Source organism: Helicoverpa zea, chromosome 21, assembly GCF_022581195.2.
Source record: "Helicoverpa zea isolate HzStark_Cry1AcR chromosome 21, ilHelZeax1.1, whole genome shotgun sequence".
Classification (NCBI taxonomy): domain Eukaryota; kingdom Metazoa; phylum Arthropoda; class Insecta; order Lepidoptera; family Noctuidae; genus Helicoverpa; species Helicoverpa zea.
In genome coordinates this window covers 7209229-7226696 of record NC_061472.1, presented here as the reverse complement: position 1 = coordinate 7226696, position 17468 = coordinate 7209229, and the positions used below count along the sequence as shown (strand labels likewise).

The 17468-nt window shown below is 34.1% G+C and overlaps 2 protein-coding genes across 2 annotated transcripts; one reads left to right on the top strand and one right to left on the bottom strand.

Annotated features, from left to right (window-relative positions):
- Window positions 1-7341: 7341 nt before the first annotated feature.
- Window positions 7342-15349, top strand: LOC124640588 (riboflavin kinase). The gene is made up of 3 exons (XM_047178415.1): window positions 7342-7744; window positions 8253-8404; window positions 14678-15349. Exons 1-3 carry the CDS (start codon window positions 7606-7608, stop codon window positions 14888-14890), a joined length of 504 nt encoding a protein of 167 aa, XP_047034371.1. The 5' UTR covers window positions 7342-7605; the 3' UTR covers window positions 14891-15349.
- On the bottom strand, window positions 15341-17395 carry LOC124640590 (40S ribosomal protein S27). The gene is made up of 3 exons (XM_047178418.1): window positions 17236-17395; window positions 16673-16892; window positions 15341-15543 (listed from the first exon to the last, which is right to left on the bottom strand). Exons 1-3 carry the CDS (start codon window positions 17239-17241, stop codon window positions 15515-15517), a joined length of 255 nt encoding a protein of 84 aa, XP_047034374.1. The 5' UTR covers window positions 17242-17395; the 3' UTR covers window positions 15341-15514.
- Window positions 17396-17468: the final 73 nt, after the last annotated feature.

Below are 17468 nucleotides of genomic sequence, written 5' to 3'. Positions count from 1 at the left end.
CTTTTTCCGCCACTATATTGGGATACAACAGACAATGTTTTCCTTTTGTATATTCTTTTGCCCTTATATAACTATTTGATTTTAATTGACTGTCGCCAGTTAGTTCAGTTTTGCAGTGCCTGCATGATTTAGCAACTTTTTTAAAACATTTAGCCAGCACCCACCCACATACATAATTGGCCTGACCAGCATCAGCAGGCTCAGAATTTAAATTTATAAAAGGCACCTCAATTTCGTCATTTTCTTCTTGCTGAAATGGTAGAACCTCATTACTGGGAACATTAGAAGTGTTTTCTAAAAGTTTGTCTTCCAAAAAGAAACTCAATGTCTGAAGACAATCATTGTCATCATTTTCACAGTTAGCGTTAAGTGAATGGGGTGAGTTATAATTATTTAAAAGAAGTGATTTATAGGCACCTTCAAAGCTAATTGTGTTGGGTGCCGTATTCCTCACCCCAAAACTTCTAATGTTCCCAAAAAAATTTTCCAGTGGGTCCTGGTTAAAGTTTCTGGTCATCATTGTATCAAATAAATATTTTTGGGATAATATTTTCCACAACTGTTGCATGCCCTCAATAGTACGTATAAAATTTTTTATTGAAGGTACCGAACTCGTTTCAATTAATCTTATTTTATTTTCCTTTTCTTTTTTAACTTTAATAAATTTTATTGATTTTAATACCTTTTTGGCATTTTCCCATAATTCATGATGAGGAGAATTGTTTCTAACACCACATTTATACATTTTTCCATGTATCATATTAAATGAGCTTGAATTTAAGGAATCAAATAAATTGTCCATCATTTTGGTAAATGTAATTACTTGGCGGCACTCATTAGATAAATCGCCCCTAGCAGATAAATGTTCTGCAGCTGTAGCAACACTGCGGCTAAAAATTTGGGTTGCGTGTTTGACCTTCATTTTTTTTATTTTCTCCACATAAATATGTTCATCAGTTAGTTTCTGACATATTTTTAATTCACCATGTAATTTGTCCGCTTCATAAATTTTCTGGTAATATTCCCATTTTATCGTCTTTTCAACCTTTTCTTCGAAGTCGAAATATTTTAAGTCCTTCGTAAGTAAATTGTTTCTTACCCCTTTCAATAAATGAGGGACATCAAATAATGGGATAATTTTAGATTTCCCTACTTCCATTACATCATGTCTCCATTCCTTATTTTCTTTTATGAATTTTATTCTACTATCTTCAATAATTTCATTCACTACACTGACATTTACTGTGCTTTGGTCGCACACTGTGCACAAAATATTAAGCCCTGTACCCTGAACATATTTAATGACTTTTATAGTCAAGGCTTTTAATTCTGCTTTGTTAACAGAATTTGTAAAAAAGTATGCAACAGGCTGTTTAAATTTTTTCTTTAATCCTTTGACCATGTAAACTAAAACATGGTCAGCAATTTTTTTACTACGCCAAGCGAATCCCTTTAATTTATCCTTAGATCCGTCGTAATGGATCTGCGGCGATATTGACATCTCGTCAAAAATAAGACAGCAGAGGCGATCTTCTGGACTTAATTCCTTCACAGTCTTTCTCATTTTTATGAATAAAAACTTATTTAGCCCCGACTCTATTTCAATTTTCGCAAGAAGCCTTTTTAATGATTTTATAGAGGGCAATGTAAAGTATTTATATAAAAGAGTATAACTCTTGGGACTCTTTTTGTACATGGAGAGAGACAAAACTTTTTCCTTTAAAGTAAACCTCCGCCCACGAGCTCTCTTGTGAGTTTGGGTGTACTGCATGTTTGTGAATATTTTTGCTGCAGTTGTCATATTTCTCGTTATTTTTTTTAAACAATTTGTATTGCTAATTTTATCAACGCTGGCTAATCTTTCTTTCAAACTACTACTCCGTTTACGTAACCGAATAATTTCGGTTTTTAAATTCTTCATTTGGAATCTTGAAATCTTTAATTCATTCTCCAGCGATGAAGTTGATTTCAGTTTTTCTGCAAAAAAAAAAAAACTTTTACTTTACTACTTTCCACACCCAGATAAAAAGTAGCCTATGTATAAACATTTTTTTTGGATATCTTATGGTATAAACTACATTGGCACTTACTTTTGTCTCCTTTAAGTTTCCGTCTTTGTTGTATACCATGTTTACTGCAATAATTATGTTCTGCTGCTATAACACACGCATTGGGAGGTGCAGCTGAAAATAAAATAATAATAATTCACCATTGTCATTGTAAACATCAAAATTACTAGTGTGAGTTACATGAGGATTATTAACCTAAATTGTCATTACAATAAATCAAGTTGAAGTGTGTTTGTAATGACTACACAACAGTTACATATTACTTAATGCAGTAATTAATTATGGTAGCTAGTTAAACATAATTTGAGAATGTAGGTAGCCAAGCGTTTACATACCAGTGATTATTTGCTTTGATGTAGAAGGCAGATCCCATATATTATGTTCAGGCATAGGAAGTTCAGTTGGTATATGTGGAGTTGCAGGAGGCATATGAGCATCTTGTGATGGAGCACCTGGAAATAGTAAAAACAAGTCTAAGATCCCACTAAACAACAACCTTCACCGAGTTGGTTAAGGGGTGAATGAACAGTATTTTATATCCAATTAAATATTACTATACTGCAAACAGGTGGCCTTAAAGGTATCTATGAAAAAAATGAAATTTAAAAAGCGTCGCCCCCACCCAGAATACAAAGGGGGCGGGATTCTCCATCGCGATTAGCTCCGGTACCCGCCTGGGGTATTATTACTCTATTTCGTAGTCGCATTAAATTATATTAGGAGCAATGTTTTAAAACTTAAGAAAAAGAAAAGTTAAGAGGTGAAAGAGAGAAGGTGACTGCAGAGTACATATTTTAAAGTAATAAGATATATATTTTATCAGACACTGAAGAGAAGGTAAAGGGAAAGGGAAGGTTAGTTGGGAAGTTGGGACCGTTAGTTGGAAAGGGTTAGCCGAGGTGTTATGACTATATTTTCTGATGGTACCTCATGTTTACCAATTGGCACAGGGTCGTCTAGTTCTTACTGACTTCTTTAAGCGTTCATGCCTTCCCCCATCACGTCAAGGTGGCCCCATGGGGGGGGGGATTATTATTATAAAAAAAATGCAGTATTTAATTATGGCAGCTAGTTAAACATAATTTGAGAATGTAGGTAGCCAAGCATTTACGTACCAGTGACTATTTGCTTTGATGTAGAAGGCAGATTCCATATATTATGTTCAGGCATAGGAAGTTCAGTTGGTATATGTGGAGTTGCAGGAGGCATATGAGCATCTTGTGATGGAGCACCTGGAAATAGTAAAAACAAGTCTAAGATCCCACTAAACAACAACCTTCACCGAGTTGGTTAAGGGGTGAATGAACTGCATTTTATATCCAATTAAATATTAATATACTGCAAACAGGTGGCCTAAAAGATTTCAGTTCAGTTTAATTGTGAATAATTAAGAATTTTGTTTTCTTAATGGCAATTTTAACTCAGTAGGTGGCATTGCGATCTAGTTCAAGAATAAAGATCTAAATCTTACCCTGAAGATGGAGAGTAGGAACAGCTATGTTATTTAAACGGTTGTTGCGATTCTTAAACTTGTCTGCAAAATGTATGTCACAGATGACTCGCTTTCTGTAAAATTTGATATCATCTGCAGTCTCCAGTTTTCCACCAACTATATTAACCCAGGCTTTGAATAACTCAGGATTCTTTTCTGGGTGTGGAAATTGATGTTGTGTCACACCTGAAAAATAAATTACAAAAATATGAAGTTTGTATGCTGATATTGTATAGTGTATGTATGAATGAATACCTATTACCTATGTATGTGTGCGCGTGTCTATCTATGTATGTCTATCTTATTAAATCATGTATCATTTCATATGGGATTCAGTAATAAATGGTTACTCGTAAGGAACTGTGTTTCTCTAAACGCCCAACCTTATAATTGACTGAGTTGGTATCTCCCGTGATGACAAGTTTATCCGGATGACTAGGAGCTTTCAGGAGCACGATTCTGGGGCCCGATTCTGTTAAGTTAATAATGTCAAAATTGAATAGAAATTGCATCGCAACAGCTTTTTTAACCATATCGGGCATTCTGTTACTAATATAAGACCAATCGTATTCCAACGACATTCGATTGGTTTGCGATTGGTCTGCCATTTTGGTCTATATTACCATAATATTCTTAGTCTATATTGCCATATTGCAATCGTAAATCATTTGCAGACAAAATGATTCATTATTGAATGACAGAAAAGGATAAAAACGTTTATTTCAAAGAAAAAATTGCGCAGAATCCTGCCCCTGCTAATTTTACTTTAGCGACATGCGATTCACATCCGACTGAGATCCAATCACGACTCAATTACGATTGAAGCGTATGTGGCATTCCACTATTTTTTCTTTTAAATAAACGTGTTTATCCTTTTCTGTGATTCAATAATGAATCATATTGTCTGCAAACGATTTACGATTGCAATATGGCAATATCATCATCCTCCGAGCCTTTTCCCAACTATGTTGGGGTCGGCTTCCAGTCTAACCGGATTCGAATTATTCCCAACTAGCGACCCGCCCCGGCTTCGCACGGGTAACAGTATTTCTCCATTATTTAATAGATGTTATTATACATAAAAACCTTCTCATGAGTTACTCTATCTATTAAAAAAAACCGCATCAAAATCCGTTGCGTAGTTTTAAAGATTTGAGCGTTCATAGGGACATACAACATGACACATGACAGAAAAAGCGACTTTGTTTTATACTATGTAGTAATAGTCCCCTCTAGCGCTGTCCTCCGGGGTGATAGCCGGGAATTGTCTTCCCAGTTATCACCGGGGTGACAATTTGTGCCGACTGTTCCCTTTGAAAACTGACTAGAGGGGACAAATGGGAAGTCTATTTCTCAGTTGTCACCGGGGGGGTGACATTTGCTACGGTTCCTTCTTCCTTCCAAAGAAAAAAAAATGTAATTACCATAGATTTCAGGTTTTTTATTTATTATGCTACATAGAATCTTCCAAAGAAAAAAAAATGTAATTATCATAGATTTCAGGTTTTTATTTCTTATAACAAACAACATTGTGTTTCCTTTAATAGGTACATCACATATTATTAATTTCTATTAACACCAATCGTTTTCTTAATTTTATTTAATTTAACAAGATTACAAACTGTGTTACAAATAAGCATGCGACTAATAAGCACTTTTAACTTAACCATTAGTGATTATCTGTGATTAGTATTAATTAAAGTTATCTGTGATTGTGCCTATTATAGGAAACATAATGTTGTTTTTGTTTTTTATAGTAGTATTAACTACTATAAAAAAATCGATTTTTGTAAGCCTGTTGACATTGTGTTAGTTAAAATAATAATATATATATTTTTTTATGTGATTCTATGTAACATAATAAATAAAAAACCTGAAATCTATGGTAATTACATTTTTTTTTCTTAGGAAGGAAGAAGGAACCGTAGCAAATGTCACCCCCCCGGTGACAACTGAGAAATAGACTTCCCATTTGTCCCCTCTAGTCAGTTTTCAAAGGGAACAGTCGGCACAAATTGTCACCCCGGTGATAACTGGGAAGACAATTCCCGGCTGTCACCCCGGAGGACAGCGCTAGAGGGGACTATTGGGAATAATTCCCGGATTCAGCTGAGTACCAGTGCTGTACAAGGAGCGACTGCCTATCTGACCTCCTCAACCCAGCTACCCGGGCAACCCGATACCCCTTGGTTAGACTGGTGTCAGACTTACTGGCTTCTGACTACCCGTAACGACTGCCAAGGATGTTAAATGATAGCCGGGACCTACAGTTTAACGTGCCATCCGAAACACAGTCATTGGTTTCTAAGATATACTTAGAAAGTACATACAAACTTAGAAAAGTTGCATGGGTACTTGCCTGACCTGGAATCGAACCCACGCCCTCATACTTGTGAGGTTGGCTCTTTACCCACTAGGCCACCACGACTTTGAGGCAATATGGCAATATAGACTAAGAATAATATGGTAATATGTACCTATAAACCAAAACGGCAGACCAATAGCAACCAATCGAATGTCGTTGGAATACGATTGGTCTTATAAATATTAGTAGCAGAATGCCCGAAATGGTTAAAACTGATATTGCGATTTAATTTCTATTCAATTTTGATATTAATAACTTAATGATACTATTAACAGAATCGGGCCCTAGGTACTATGAACTTGATAAAGAAAGCACTTACCCGGGTTGTGTGAACATCCCAATTCGCACCGCCTCGGCATGATTATATGCACTCAAACAAGCGTCTCTAATCGCTAATAACACAATAACAGTGTCTATTTCACAAATATCACAAAAAAGGCGTCTTTATCGCAAATAATACTAAACACTAATGGCGTCTTTTCGCAAGTTATGTGAAACAATGAAACAGAGGAGCACAGCTCAACTCACTCACTAATTCACCGAAAACACAGCGGATGAGTAAAACTCAAATCAACGCAAGTCAACAGCAGAAAACACTTAAATGGACGAAAACTTAACACACAAATTGTATGTACTGTACTCGCCATTAAAATTCAAATTCTAACTTCAGCATTGGCAGTTGGCACGGTTTATTGCCAACCAAAAAAATAATTATAGAAAAATAATTTATGTATATAAAATAGTGTACAGATTTAATAAAAATAATTGATAGATTTCCTACGTAATACTAATATATAAAATAATTTTTAGATTTCAATAATTTTAGTGATATTTTATGGAAGTTAATTTTTGATTAAAGAGCCATCTATTATCACTTGAAGATATTAAATACTTTAGGAAGAGGATTGCAGATGGCGCTTTTCTAAATTTTTTACCGAAATCTAGTCAAGTACGGCAGTGACCAGCCCCTGGTATCAATAGAGACAGATAGAGACGATTATTTTACCAGTGACAACTACGAGTTTTTGACAAATATTCTGAACTTTTTCCTTTTTTTGAATCGACTAAATTTTAATTTTTTTAGTCGATATTATGCCATGTATATTTATAAATGCTGTGTTCTATAGATGTATAGTATCAGTGTCCATACTCTATCTAAGCTGTACTCGTATACGTTTCTTAAAAACATAGCATTAATGGAAAATAAATATAAAAATCCAATATGCTTAGTTTAATAAATGTCTTCCAAAAACTATTTATGAATAAAATGCCGATGATGACAATAAATCGAGTCTCATCTGCCTGAAATATAGGGTACAAATAATAAGCAAACAAAAAAAGAGCAATGTCACCAAAATCGACTATGTTCTTGACACTGGGGAAAATGACTAAATTGTGACAACTCTAGACTAGACAAACACGTCAGTTTATGAAAGATATCCATCATTGTCAAAATTTGTCAATAAAATCAAATTAATTTATCGACATCGTTTCAATCTTGATCAGACTTTGAAGTAGATAAAACTCAAGATTTTAACTAGATAACTTACTTAACAGTCGGTCTAAAGTGCTTCATTTGTTCAGTGTCTGATAGAAGTTACTTGACTACCTTTGCAAATACTTTGGAACAGTTTTATCATTATTTATTTAATCCCAAGGTTTTTAACTTGTATTACTGCATGGTAAACTTTATTGAAAGAAGAATATTTAGAAGTATAACGCAAAAAGCTATGGCACAGAAGCACTTACCATTATTCCTTGAAGGAGAGGTTGTAAAAGGTTTTGGCAGAGGCTCTAAGGACCTGGGATGCCCTACAGGTAATTTTAAATAGGTTCCAAGGTTTCATAGTTTCACAACTCAAGTGTTGCCTTGAAGTAGATAGTAGTTGTAGTGGGCTTAGATAATTTTGATAATAATGTAAAACATTTACTAGTGTAATTAAAATACTTATTTAAGTCTTCAATTATACTGCAAACAATGTTTTTTTCATTTTATTCTAAAGTTAAATGAAGAATAATTAGGACTTAAAATATTATTGGATTGTTTTGGAAAATAGTGTTAAGTTAAACCATTTCCTACTACACCTAAATTAAATTGTTCATTTTGCAAGTTGGACATTACATTTACACATCAAGTTATTTCACATAAATTCTAAGAACACTGAGGCTAACAAACTGTCCCCATAAAAAAATGCTTAAACACTTTAATGTAGTCTTAATCCAAAAAGTTTTAATGTTGTTCTCTATACAGCATTTCCTAAAACACATGACAAACATCTGTTTAATTTTTATAGATATAAGACTAACAATATGAACTATTCCACAGCAAACTACCCACTAGAGGTAGTGCAGTCTTTACCCAAAGATCTTGTACCTGGAGTGTACTACGGATGGGCACAGATAAACCAGAGCCAAATATACAAGATGGTGGCAAACATTGGCTGGTGCCCATTCTACCAAAACAAGCAGATGTCTGTGGTAAGCATTCAAGTTTCATCTACCTATGTATGTATATGTGTACTAATTTTATAAAGAGGGGAAAAAATAGTTTTGTTTGTTTGTAATGGATAAACTCAAAAACTTCTGAATGGATTTGAAAACTTCTTTCACTGTTGGGAAGTTTCACTCTTCCAGTGTAACATAGGCTATATTATATCCAAGAAGTTCCCACAGGATGCAGGTGAAACCAGTAAAAAACATCAAGGTTCAGGACATCAGTTACAGGTTTCAGTAACAATAATTTTATTTTAATTATGCATCTCACGCAGATTGGGTCCTTGATATAAATGGTATTTATCATTGATAGTCACAATGGGAACCAATCAATACTGCTCTTTTTCTTATCTCTTCAATATAACATATTTAACTGATCATCATGCATTATTTATTCAGCTTTAATTTTTTTATAGAATTAATTACATATGTGCATAATAAATTAAGCTGTTGTCTGAGACAAACATTATATTTTATCACATTATGCTTTTATAGATAAGATGTAGATGTCTGATGATTAAATTCATAAAAGCTGTTTAAAGATCAGGTTCATAATTTTTGCATAGTAGTGCTTGCTTCTTTATCTTCATTTATTTTTAATGTTATGGAGAGGCTTCAGGAATTACACTCTCTTAATAAATTTAACCTTTTGAAGCACATAATCCACAATCACTTCCTCCTTTGTGTTCTAGTGTAGGCAAAACCGCTGATGTGAAACATGTACTCGATCCATTAAGGCACTTCGTGTTTACGTTGATGACCCAGTTACCATCACCAGATGACGTCATTCCTTGAGTCGCCACAAATTTGGCCATGTCATCAGGATAGGTCTAATTTTGCAGCGTCATGATGCCTCGTAAACTTGTATTTGTCTAGCTAGTTTGTCTAATCATGTACACTACGCTGTTGTTTAGAAACCGGTACAGGAGCAGCTTGGAAGCAGCAACGTTGTCCGTGCTTAAGTTGCCAGCTCAGATCTGGACAGCTGATACCTCGTCTATCACGTCAGCTTCTGCTGCAGGCACGCCAGCAGATCATTCGCCGAAAGCAATTTTCCGGCCATGTATGGCTACAAAAATCTAAAGCAACTCAAGAGTAATAAATAACTCGTATATTATAAAGAACTGGACCCAGAGTACAGCCCTGTGGAACACCGCAAGACTCTTGTTGAGAGAGGATCTTGAGAGATTCCCTAATATGGCGATAACCAGAATTTCAATTTGCTAGTAAAATCAGTAGTAGGTAGGTAACTGGTCCAGAACTCCTGTGGATAGGGACACGGTATCGAAACAAAAGTATCGATATCGTACTCATGAGTAGAATCGATAACAAAGTATCGTACTCATTAAAGTATCGAAACAAAAGTATCGATACTTCAAGGTATCGAGTACTTTTTTAGATCAACATTTTCTAGGTCAATATCAGTTAGTAAATAATGTCAGTTTTACTTCAGTTCAGCAGGACATAAAAAACAAATGGTATTGGCACACATATTTAATAGAATAATAGAAAAATGGAATGAATGAAACAAATCGAAAATGTAGCAAAAGGAAACAATATTAAGTTATTTGAGGTATACTAAAAACTAGCAGTGTCCCACAGTTTCACCCGCGTAGTAGATTAAAGATCCCATTCCTCCTCCGTAAAGTCACTTAAAAATAGAAGTTTGTTGAGCCTTTTTGGAGATAAGCGGTTTCGATTTTTTGTGATGGTACTTCCTGCTTTAGAAAATAATCGTTCTGAAGGTACTGACGTCGCAGGGATTGATATATATTCTCGTGTCAATTTATATACATAATTTTGGGAATACTACTTTCATATCTTCCTATTGTTTTAAGGGATCTACTGAAAGTGGTGAAACCTGTACCGATAAGTAGTAGTGAGCTAGAAAGCGCTGTTAAATTAAATTCTTCATTCGATACGATACCTGGGAAAAAGTACTTATTGAGTAAAAGTATCGAATGCAAAGTATCGAGTACAAAAGTATCGGTATCGAACTGGAATGTACTCGATACCACAAGGCATCGATACTTTTTTCGTGTCCCTACCTGTGGAACGCCGCGAGTGATTCTCCTTTCCAGTTTTGATATGCCTAATCGTTACCTTGACCTAGGTAAAACAAAAGAAGCGATGTTTTCATGTCAGCGCGTTATAAAAATCACTGATTACGTATTTCAAAGTTACTAATTATGTCTTAAATGTACACAGATAACACTGATCAAAGAATGTCTTGAAAGTCGCGTATTTTTTATCAGGTCATTTGGAACACAAAATCAGTGATCAGATGTAAAAGTAGGTATAATTTCATAAGATAATAATCATAAACGTATAATTTTATTGCTATTTCACACACACACAGATACCTACAACTGGTTGCTTTAACTCACACATGAAATCAAACGGTAGTTATTGTAGGTAGGTGCTTAACATGCTCATCTTGACACAATTAGATAGCTAAATAACGGAAATCAAGCTATAAAATGTGCCTTTGGCTGTAGAATGAGTTTATTTGAACGCTGTTTAATCATGTCCATCAGGATTGAGGAGCCACTTTTTGTATCTTAATGAAATTTTGTACTTATTTAGTAGTAAGTTAAAAAGTATTGTAGGCTCAATCTTGGAATTTGTAGTATAATAGTTCAAAAGTTATATGAACACAAAGGTGGCTCCTCAATCTAAATATTTGAACTGAGGAGCCACGTTGGAACACAGAAAGTATACGATGTACATTCTTGAAAATTTTGTATGATTTAGTAGTAATTGAGCGCAATGAGTACTAAAAATTTAATTCCAGTACCTTTAATATTTAAGAAGATACAATACTTTTAATGTGGCACCTTAACCCATACAATGAAAGTGTGAATTCCCATGAATCGTAAGTGGCAAATTCAAATTACACCCCATAAACATTTAGTAGTAAGTGTGTCTGAATTTGTAATACATAAACAAAGTAGTAAAACTGAGTGAATTTTGTAAAAAAACGTATTTTAAGTGGCTCCTCAATCCTGACGTTTCTGAAATGAGAAAATGCTTGAGTTACCTGAAATCGGAATGAAATAAAAAAAATAAAGACACTAACATTTAGTATAAATTTCTACTAAATATACATGCACAAATGAAAATTGTATGTATTCAATATCTGATAAAAAATCATCTTTTCCATATTCCTTAGGACGTCGCCATCAAGGGTGACCATGTAATATGAATAAAAATCAGGATAAATAGGTAGTTCTCAGCTTTGCCGCTATTTTTTTATTAAACCTCTGTTGGCATACACATTTATGGCTATTCCGCCTCTTGAATGACAAAATATTATTAAATACAAAAGTATTTAATAACCTTACTTAATAAAGTATTTAATAAACTTGCTTTGTCATTCAACATTGCTGGAGCGGTGTAGCAGGCTAAAGTGTTACGACCATACTGCCATTTTTTAAAATAATGACAGCATTACATATGAAACAGATATTTGCTGCGTTGTTGTAACCGACTTTAAAAAAAGGAGCGGGTTCTCAAGCCACTTGTTATTTTCTTTGTTACTCGCTACCTCGAAGACGCCTGGACTGATATGATTTTTTTTTCTTTCTACTCGCAGTTTTGTCCCATAGCTAACAGGTTATTCGTGATATGATTATGAAGGTTTGGATCTTACCTGATGACGGAGGCGACAGAAAATCAACGGAACTCCGTATCGGTATTTAGCAACTGCCAAGTGTTTGGGCTCATTGGCTTCGTATTGACGAGATCTTTACACCGAAATATGTTATGAGTACCATATCAGACCTGACAATAAAGACAAAGTGCGTTTAGGGAACTCCTTAACGGTTTATAGCAGCCATATTTAACGGTGTTAGGCCGTATTTTATTTATATTGGTAAAGAGTTTCCACAACTGCCACTGAGGGTACTTAAAATACACTCTTTTGCAAAAAAGCGGGCACCTATGTTAAATCTTGGTTTTAAGGACTTTATGTGTTTGAAAAGGTTTTGATGACTGGAATATATTACTAGCATCAAAAGGCTTTGCCAAGCATGCGTATCCATTCTTAATTTTAATTTTGGAGAATTGCTAAGTAAGTCGTTAAAACCTTGTTCTGGACTAATTCCTAGTAGAAACTTTGTCAGTGTTTTGAATAGCAAGTTTTCCAAGTGATGTTCAGGAAACTGATACTGCAGTTTTAATAACTGATTGATGAACATTTTTGCTACATCAAAACATTTTAGAAAAATCATGCACATTTAGTAAAATTGTCAGCTGTACTAAATGAAAATAAGATCATACAGAGGAACTCAGAACGACAAATTATTAGAGATAAAAAATAATAAAGAATATAATAAAAAAATTTGCGGCAAAGATTCTTCTTCTTTCGTGTCGATGACATGTCATATATTGAGACTACACTACATATGTCAGCCCAATATGCGGCCACAGCGAGAGCACGGCGGCAAAGCTGAGAACTATTTATCCTGATGTTATTCATATTACATGGTCACCCTTGATGGCGACGTCCTAAGGAATATGGAAAAGATGATTTTTTATCAGATATTGAATACATACAATTTTCATTTGTGCATGTATATTTAGTAGAAATTTATACTAAATGTTAGTGTCTTAATTTTTTTTATTTCATTCCGATTTCAGGTAACTCAAGCATTTTCTCATTTCAGAAACGTCAGGATTGAGGAGCCACTTAAAATACGTTCTTTAACAAAATTCACTCAGTTTTACTACTTTGTTTATGTATTACAAATTCAGACACACTTACTACTAAATGTTTATGGGGTGTAATTTGAATTTGCCACTTACGATTCATGGGAATTCACACTTTCATTGTATGGGTTAAGGTGCCACATTAAAAGTATTGTATCTTCTTAAATATTAAAGGTACTGGAATTAAATTTTTAGTACTCATTGCGCTCAATTACTACTAAATCATACAAAATTTTCAAGAATGTACATCGTATACTTTCTGTGTTCCAACGTGGCTCCTCAGTTCAAATATTTAGATTGAGGAGCCACCTTTGTGTTCATATAACTTTTGAACTATTATACTACAAATTCCAAGATTGAGCCTACAATACTTTTTAACTTACTACTAAATAAGTACAAAATTTCATTAAGATACAAAAAGTGGCTCCTCAATCCTGATGGACATGTTTAATCTTAGTAGAATTTAGAGGTCCTATATAGGATAGGATGCAGTGCTAGGATGATATCTTTAAATTTTATTTTGCCTAAGTATTTAGTAATTATGGTACAGTCAGCATCAAAAGTAGCTGGACAAACTTAAGTTAAGTTTTAGTTAGACACCTTTGAAAATCTTGGTTTGTTCAGCTAGTTTTGATGCTGACTGTACAACAAATCGAGTTTTCAGATATTCTCATTGATTTATCGATTATATTTTGTTCAAATATGTATTGATAGTGATAAGCTAATTATTTAATGATTCTTCTTGCACTAACTTAACACATATTATTGTAGGAATAAGCACATAATATTTAAGTGGATCTCCACAAATAATCAGCAGTAGTTACTAGCTAGGTCACTCAGTGCATGCCATTGTCTATCTACTTCTACATTAATCGTTATCAAAACTGTATGTAAATATTGACTTGGTAGGTACCTACCTAACATGTGCCAATTACCTATGTTAGATTGTGTAGCAATTTTGTTGAAATAAATACGTATGTGTACCTACCTACATGTAGGTAGATATAGATAAGTACCAGGTTAAATTAGGATATGAATACTTAATTGAAAAAAAGGTGGTACACCAAAGGCGGATTCAAAGGCCCCTTGGGGGTCATGAATCCCCTCCACATGATAAAGGAAAGGACCATGCTTCAGTTTGACTTACATGTTTTAATAGTACCTACAACAATTTCAGAAAATTGGTACCTGTTTTGTTTGGTCGTCACGTAGGTAATGAATGACTTTTGCACCATTTTTAGCCCACTTTCCAAAAAGGAGGAGGTTCTAAATTCGGATGTTTGTTCCCTCATATCTCCGTCGTTTACTAACCGCGACCGTGGCGCGGCCAGGAAGTACCACGAGGTTACACTATCGTTTGAGACTGAACACCTCATTAAAGATTTGGGTTTCATGCCCTTTTGATATGCGTCACGGGGATATGAGTTTCCGTTTCTTTTACCTATTTTAATATTAATGTATCTCCTATGAATACTGTACTGTACTGAATGTACCTATAATTGGTCTATTGGTTTTGAAAATTTTATAAGTGACTTCTATTTGTTACAGGAAACCCACGTCATGCACAAGTTTGATGAAGACTTCTATGGATCACATTTGAAAGTGAGCTTAGTCGGATATTTGAGAGGAGAAAAGAATTTCAACTCTTTAGACGAGCTTATAGAAGCAATCAAGCAAGATATTAAAAATGCTGATGAACATTTGGAGCTGCCTGAAGCACAATTGGTGAAGGCACATCAATATTTTACAAAAAGTGTATGATTTACAGCTTTTTAGCCATTTTATAGACCATTTTTTATATTCTACACTGTTATGAATTTATTATAGTATTGACATGTTATTTATTTTTTGTGAATAATAAGATTGTTATTTTTACAGAAAAATCTTGCCTTAGTGAATTTTCCTTATGGTCAGTTATACAATTATGTATTTAATTTAGAAAAATCCCTTGTTGATTTAGTTAGAAGTATGTAGCTCAAATAGTTTGATATATTTTTTTGGTAGAATAGATGTAAAGTTTAACATATTTAGAGCTAGCTTATAATTATATTGTATGCTAGCTTACACCAGCTAAAATTATACATTTACAGAATTTTACCAATTGATAATAATCATTAAAATATTCAAGTAATATATGGGGGATATTCCTTAACTATGTGATATTTTTGGAAGGAGTGTGCAATGCAGTTAGTTCTAAGAAAATAAACATTATTTACAGTATTGTTAAATTTATTTAAAAGAATCAAACCACAACATTCCCTTTGAAAAAGCCTTTTATTGGTAGAGCTTATCTGGATCCATTTTAACAAATTTTGTAAAATATCTCTCCGTCTCACAATGGAAATAAAAGAATCTTAAATTAATAGGGCTTCTCTCCAGGAATAGTTAATGTTGTTTTCTCCTAAACGAACATCCTGTAACAAACAAAAACATGTTAGCATCAATAAAACTTATTTTCACCAGTTATAGCTAGAATATTTGTTTATTGATCTGCAAATATTCCATTACTGGTAAATCTTAATATTCTGCAAACCAAATTTGCAATCTGCTCGCTAAATTGAATTAATGCAATTTTCGGCATCAAATATACAAAATGCAGTGTTGTTACTCCAAGATTTCAGTTTCACTATAATATTTATCTAATCTGAAATCTATTGAATAAAACATCATCATCATCCTCCGAGCCTTTTTCCCAATCATGTTGGGGTCGGCTTCCAGTCTAACCGGATTCAGCTGAGTACCAGTGCTTTACAAGAAGCGACTGAAAATAATACAATATGAATACATTGAATAAAACATGTGTTTACAATAAGAAACATGATCTGCTTACATTGTTTGTGAAGATAAAAATATCGACAGTTCAATAACACTTATCGGAACAACAATAGAATTGGAATATCAGTGGTATATAATTATGAAGGGCAATAATCTAATTGCACACAAAGGGTAAATTATTATGATTGCACAATAAATGCAATTCAAATACAAGTTGCAGTCTTGCACAATGTACACATAGATTTTGAAATAATGTTGTTAGAGTAACCCGAATAACTCTAGATGTTGTTAGAGATGCATATTCAGTTAATGATAACAATTTTATTCATGAACCGTCAACCTGGCTTAAGATGTATTTGGTTTCAAGTATATTAGATAGTAATTTCACATTTTCAGTGAAGTGTTACACTATGTTTTGATATGAATCACTGATTCCATGTGGATAACTGTACACAAAACTAGTTTCTATTCCTGAAATAGTTATTAATATTGATTCCTCGACAGTATGCAATGATGATTATCCCTTATTGAAGTAATCTTAGTATGATTGCAATATAGCAATAAAGGTTTTCGGTCATATCAATAACATTAGTTTGTTTATCATGAGTTTATGATGACTTATGAGTGTATGTATTAATGTGGTGAAATTATAATAGAAAGTTCCACAAATTGCAATCTCTGCTGTGCTATCATTAACCTGTATGTCAGGTCTGATGAAGCATTTGTTTTTGGCTAGTTTAGATATAGACTTGTAGGTTAAAAACTCACCCTCCGTTAATCTAGCGCGACCACCGGTGGGCTGGCAAAGGATCGTTGAGCAACCTGCGCATACGACCACCCTTTGCGCGTGACTGAAAACAGTTGTGATTTTGTAGCAGCCAGGGCACTTGACATCCATGAAGTATGAGTTCGGATGTGGCACCAGCCTCTTCAACTTGTGTTTCCTTTTCTCCGACGCGGGAGAAGGATGCAATAAATCAATTGCGAGCTGAAAAACCGAAAACGCACATTTAGGTTATTTTATCACTTCGCAGTACTTTTATTTTGGAAAATTGGGAGCTTAAAACACTTGGGATAAAGAGATTTATACAATCCACACGAGACTTTAAAACAGTAAGATAAATCCGTAAGTTTTTTGTTAGTTATTCATCTGACATGTCAGGCACTGCCATGTGTATCCGCTTGTTTCGACGATAACGAGTTTCCATTGCGATGTTAGGAGGCACTGTTACAAACTATCAGAATTATCGCCAAACAATAACGAACACAGAAAACTTGTGATTTTATTGAACACAGTTGGATATTTTAGTCAGATAAATAAAAATACACACCGGCATGGTTACAGCTTTGATGCAGAACCGGAAAAGGAAAGGCTGCCAATAACCCAACGACAAGGAGAACTAACCATAGAGCAATGGACAAAAGAATATGGGTGCGTTCATAAAAATCTAGAACCAATTACGGTTTACCAACCGTTATCCAAAAGAATATTATTAAAATAGAACATGTTGAATAAAAACTGCCTAATTTAGTTGACACTGCTTGTTTCTCGCGGTTTACATAA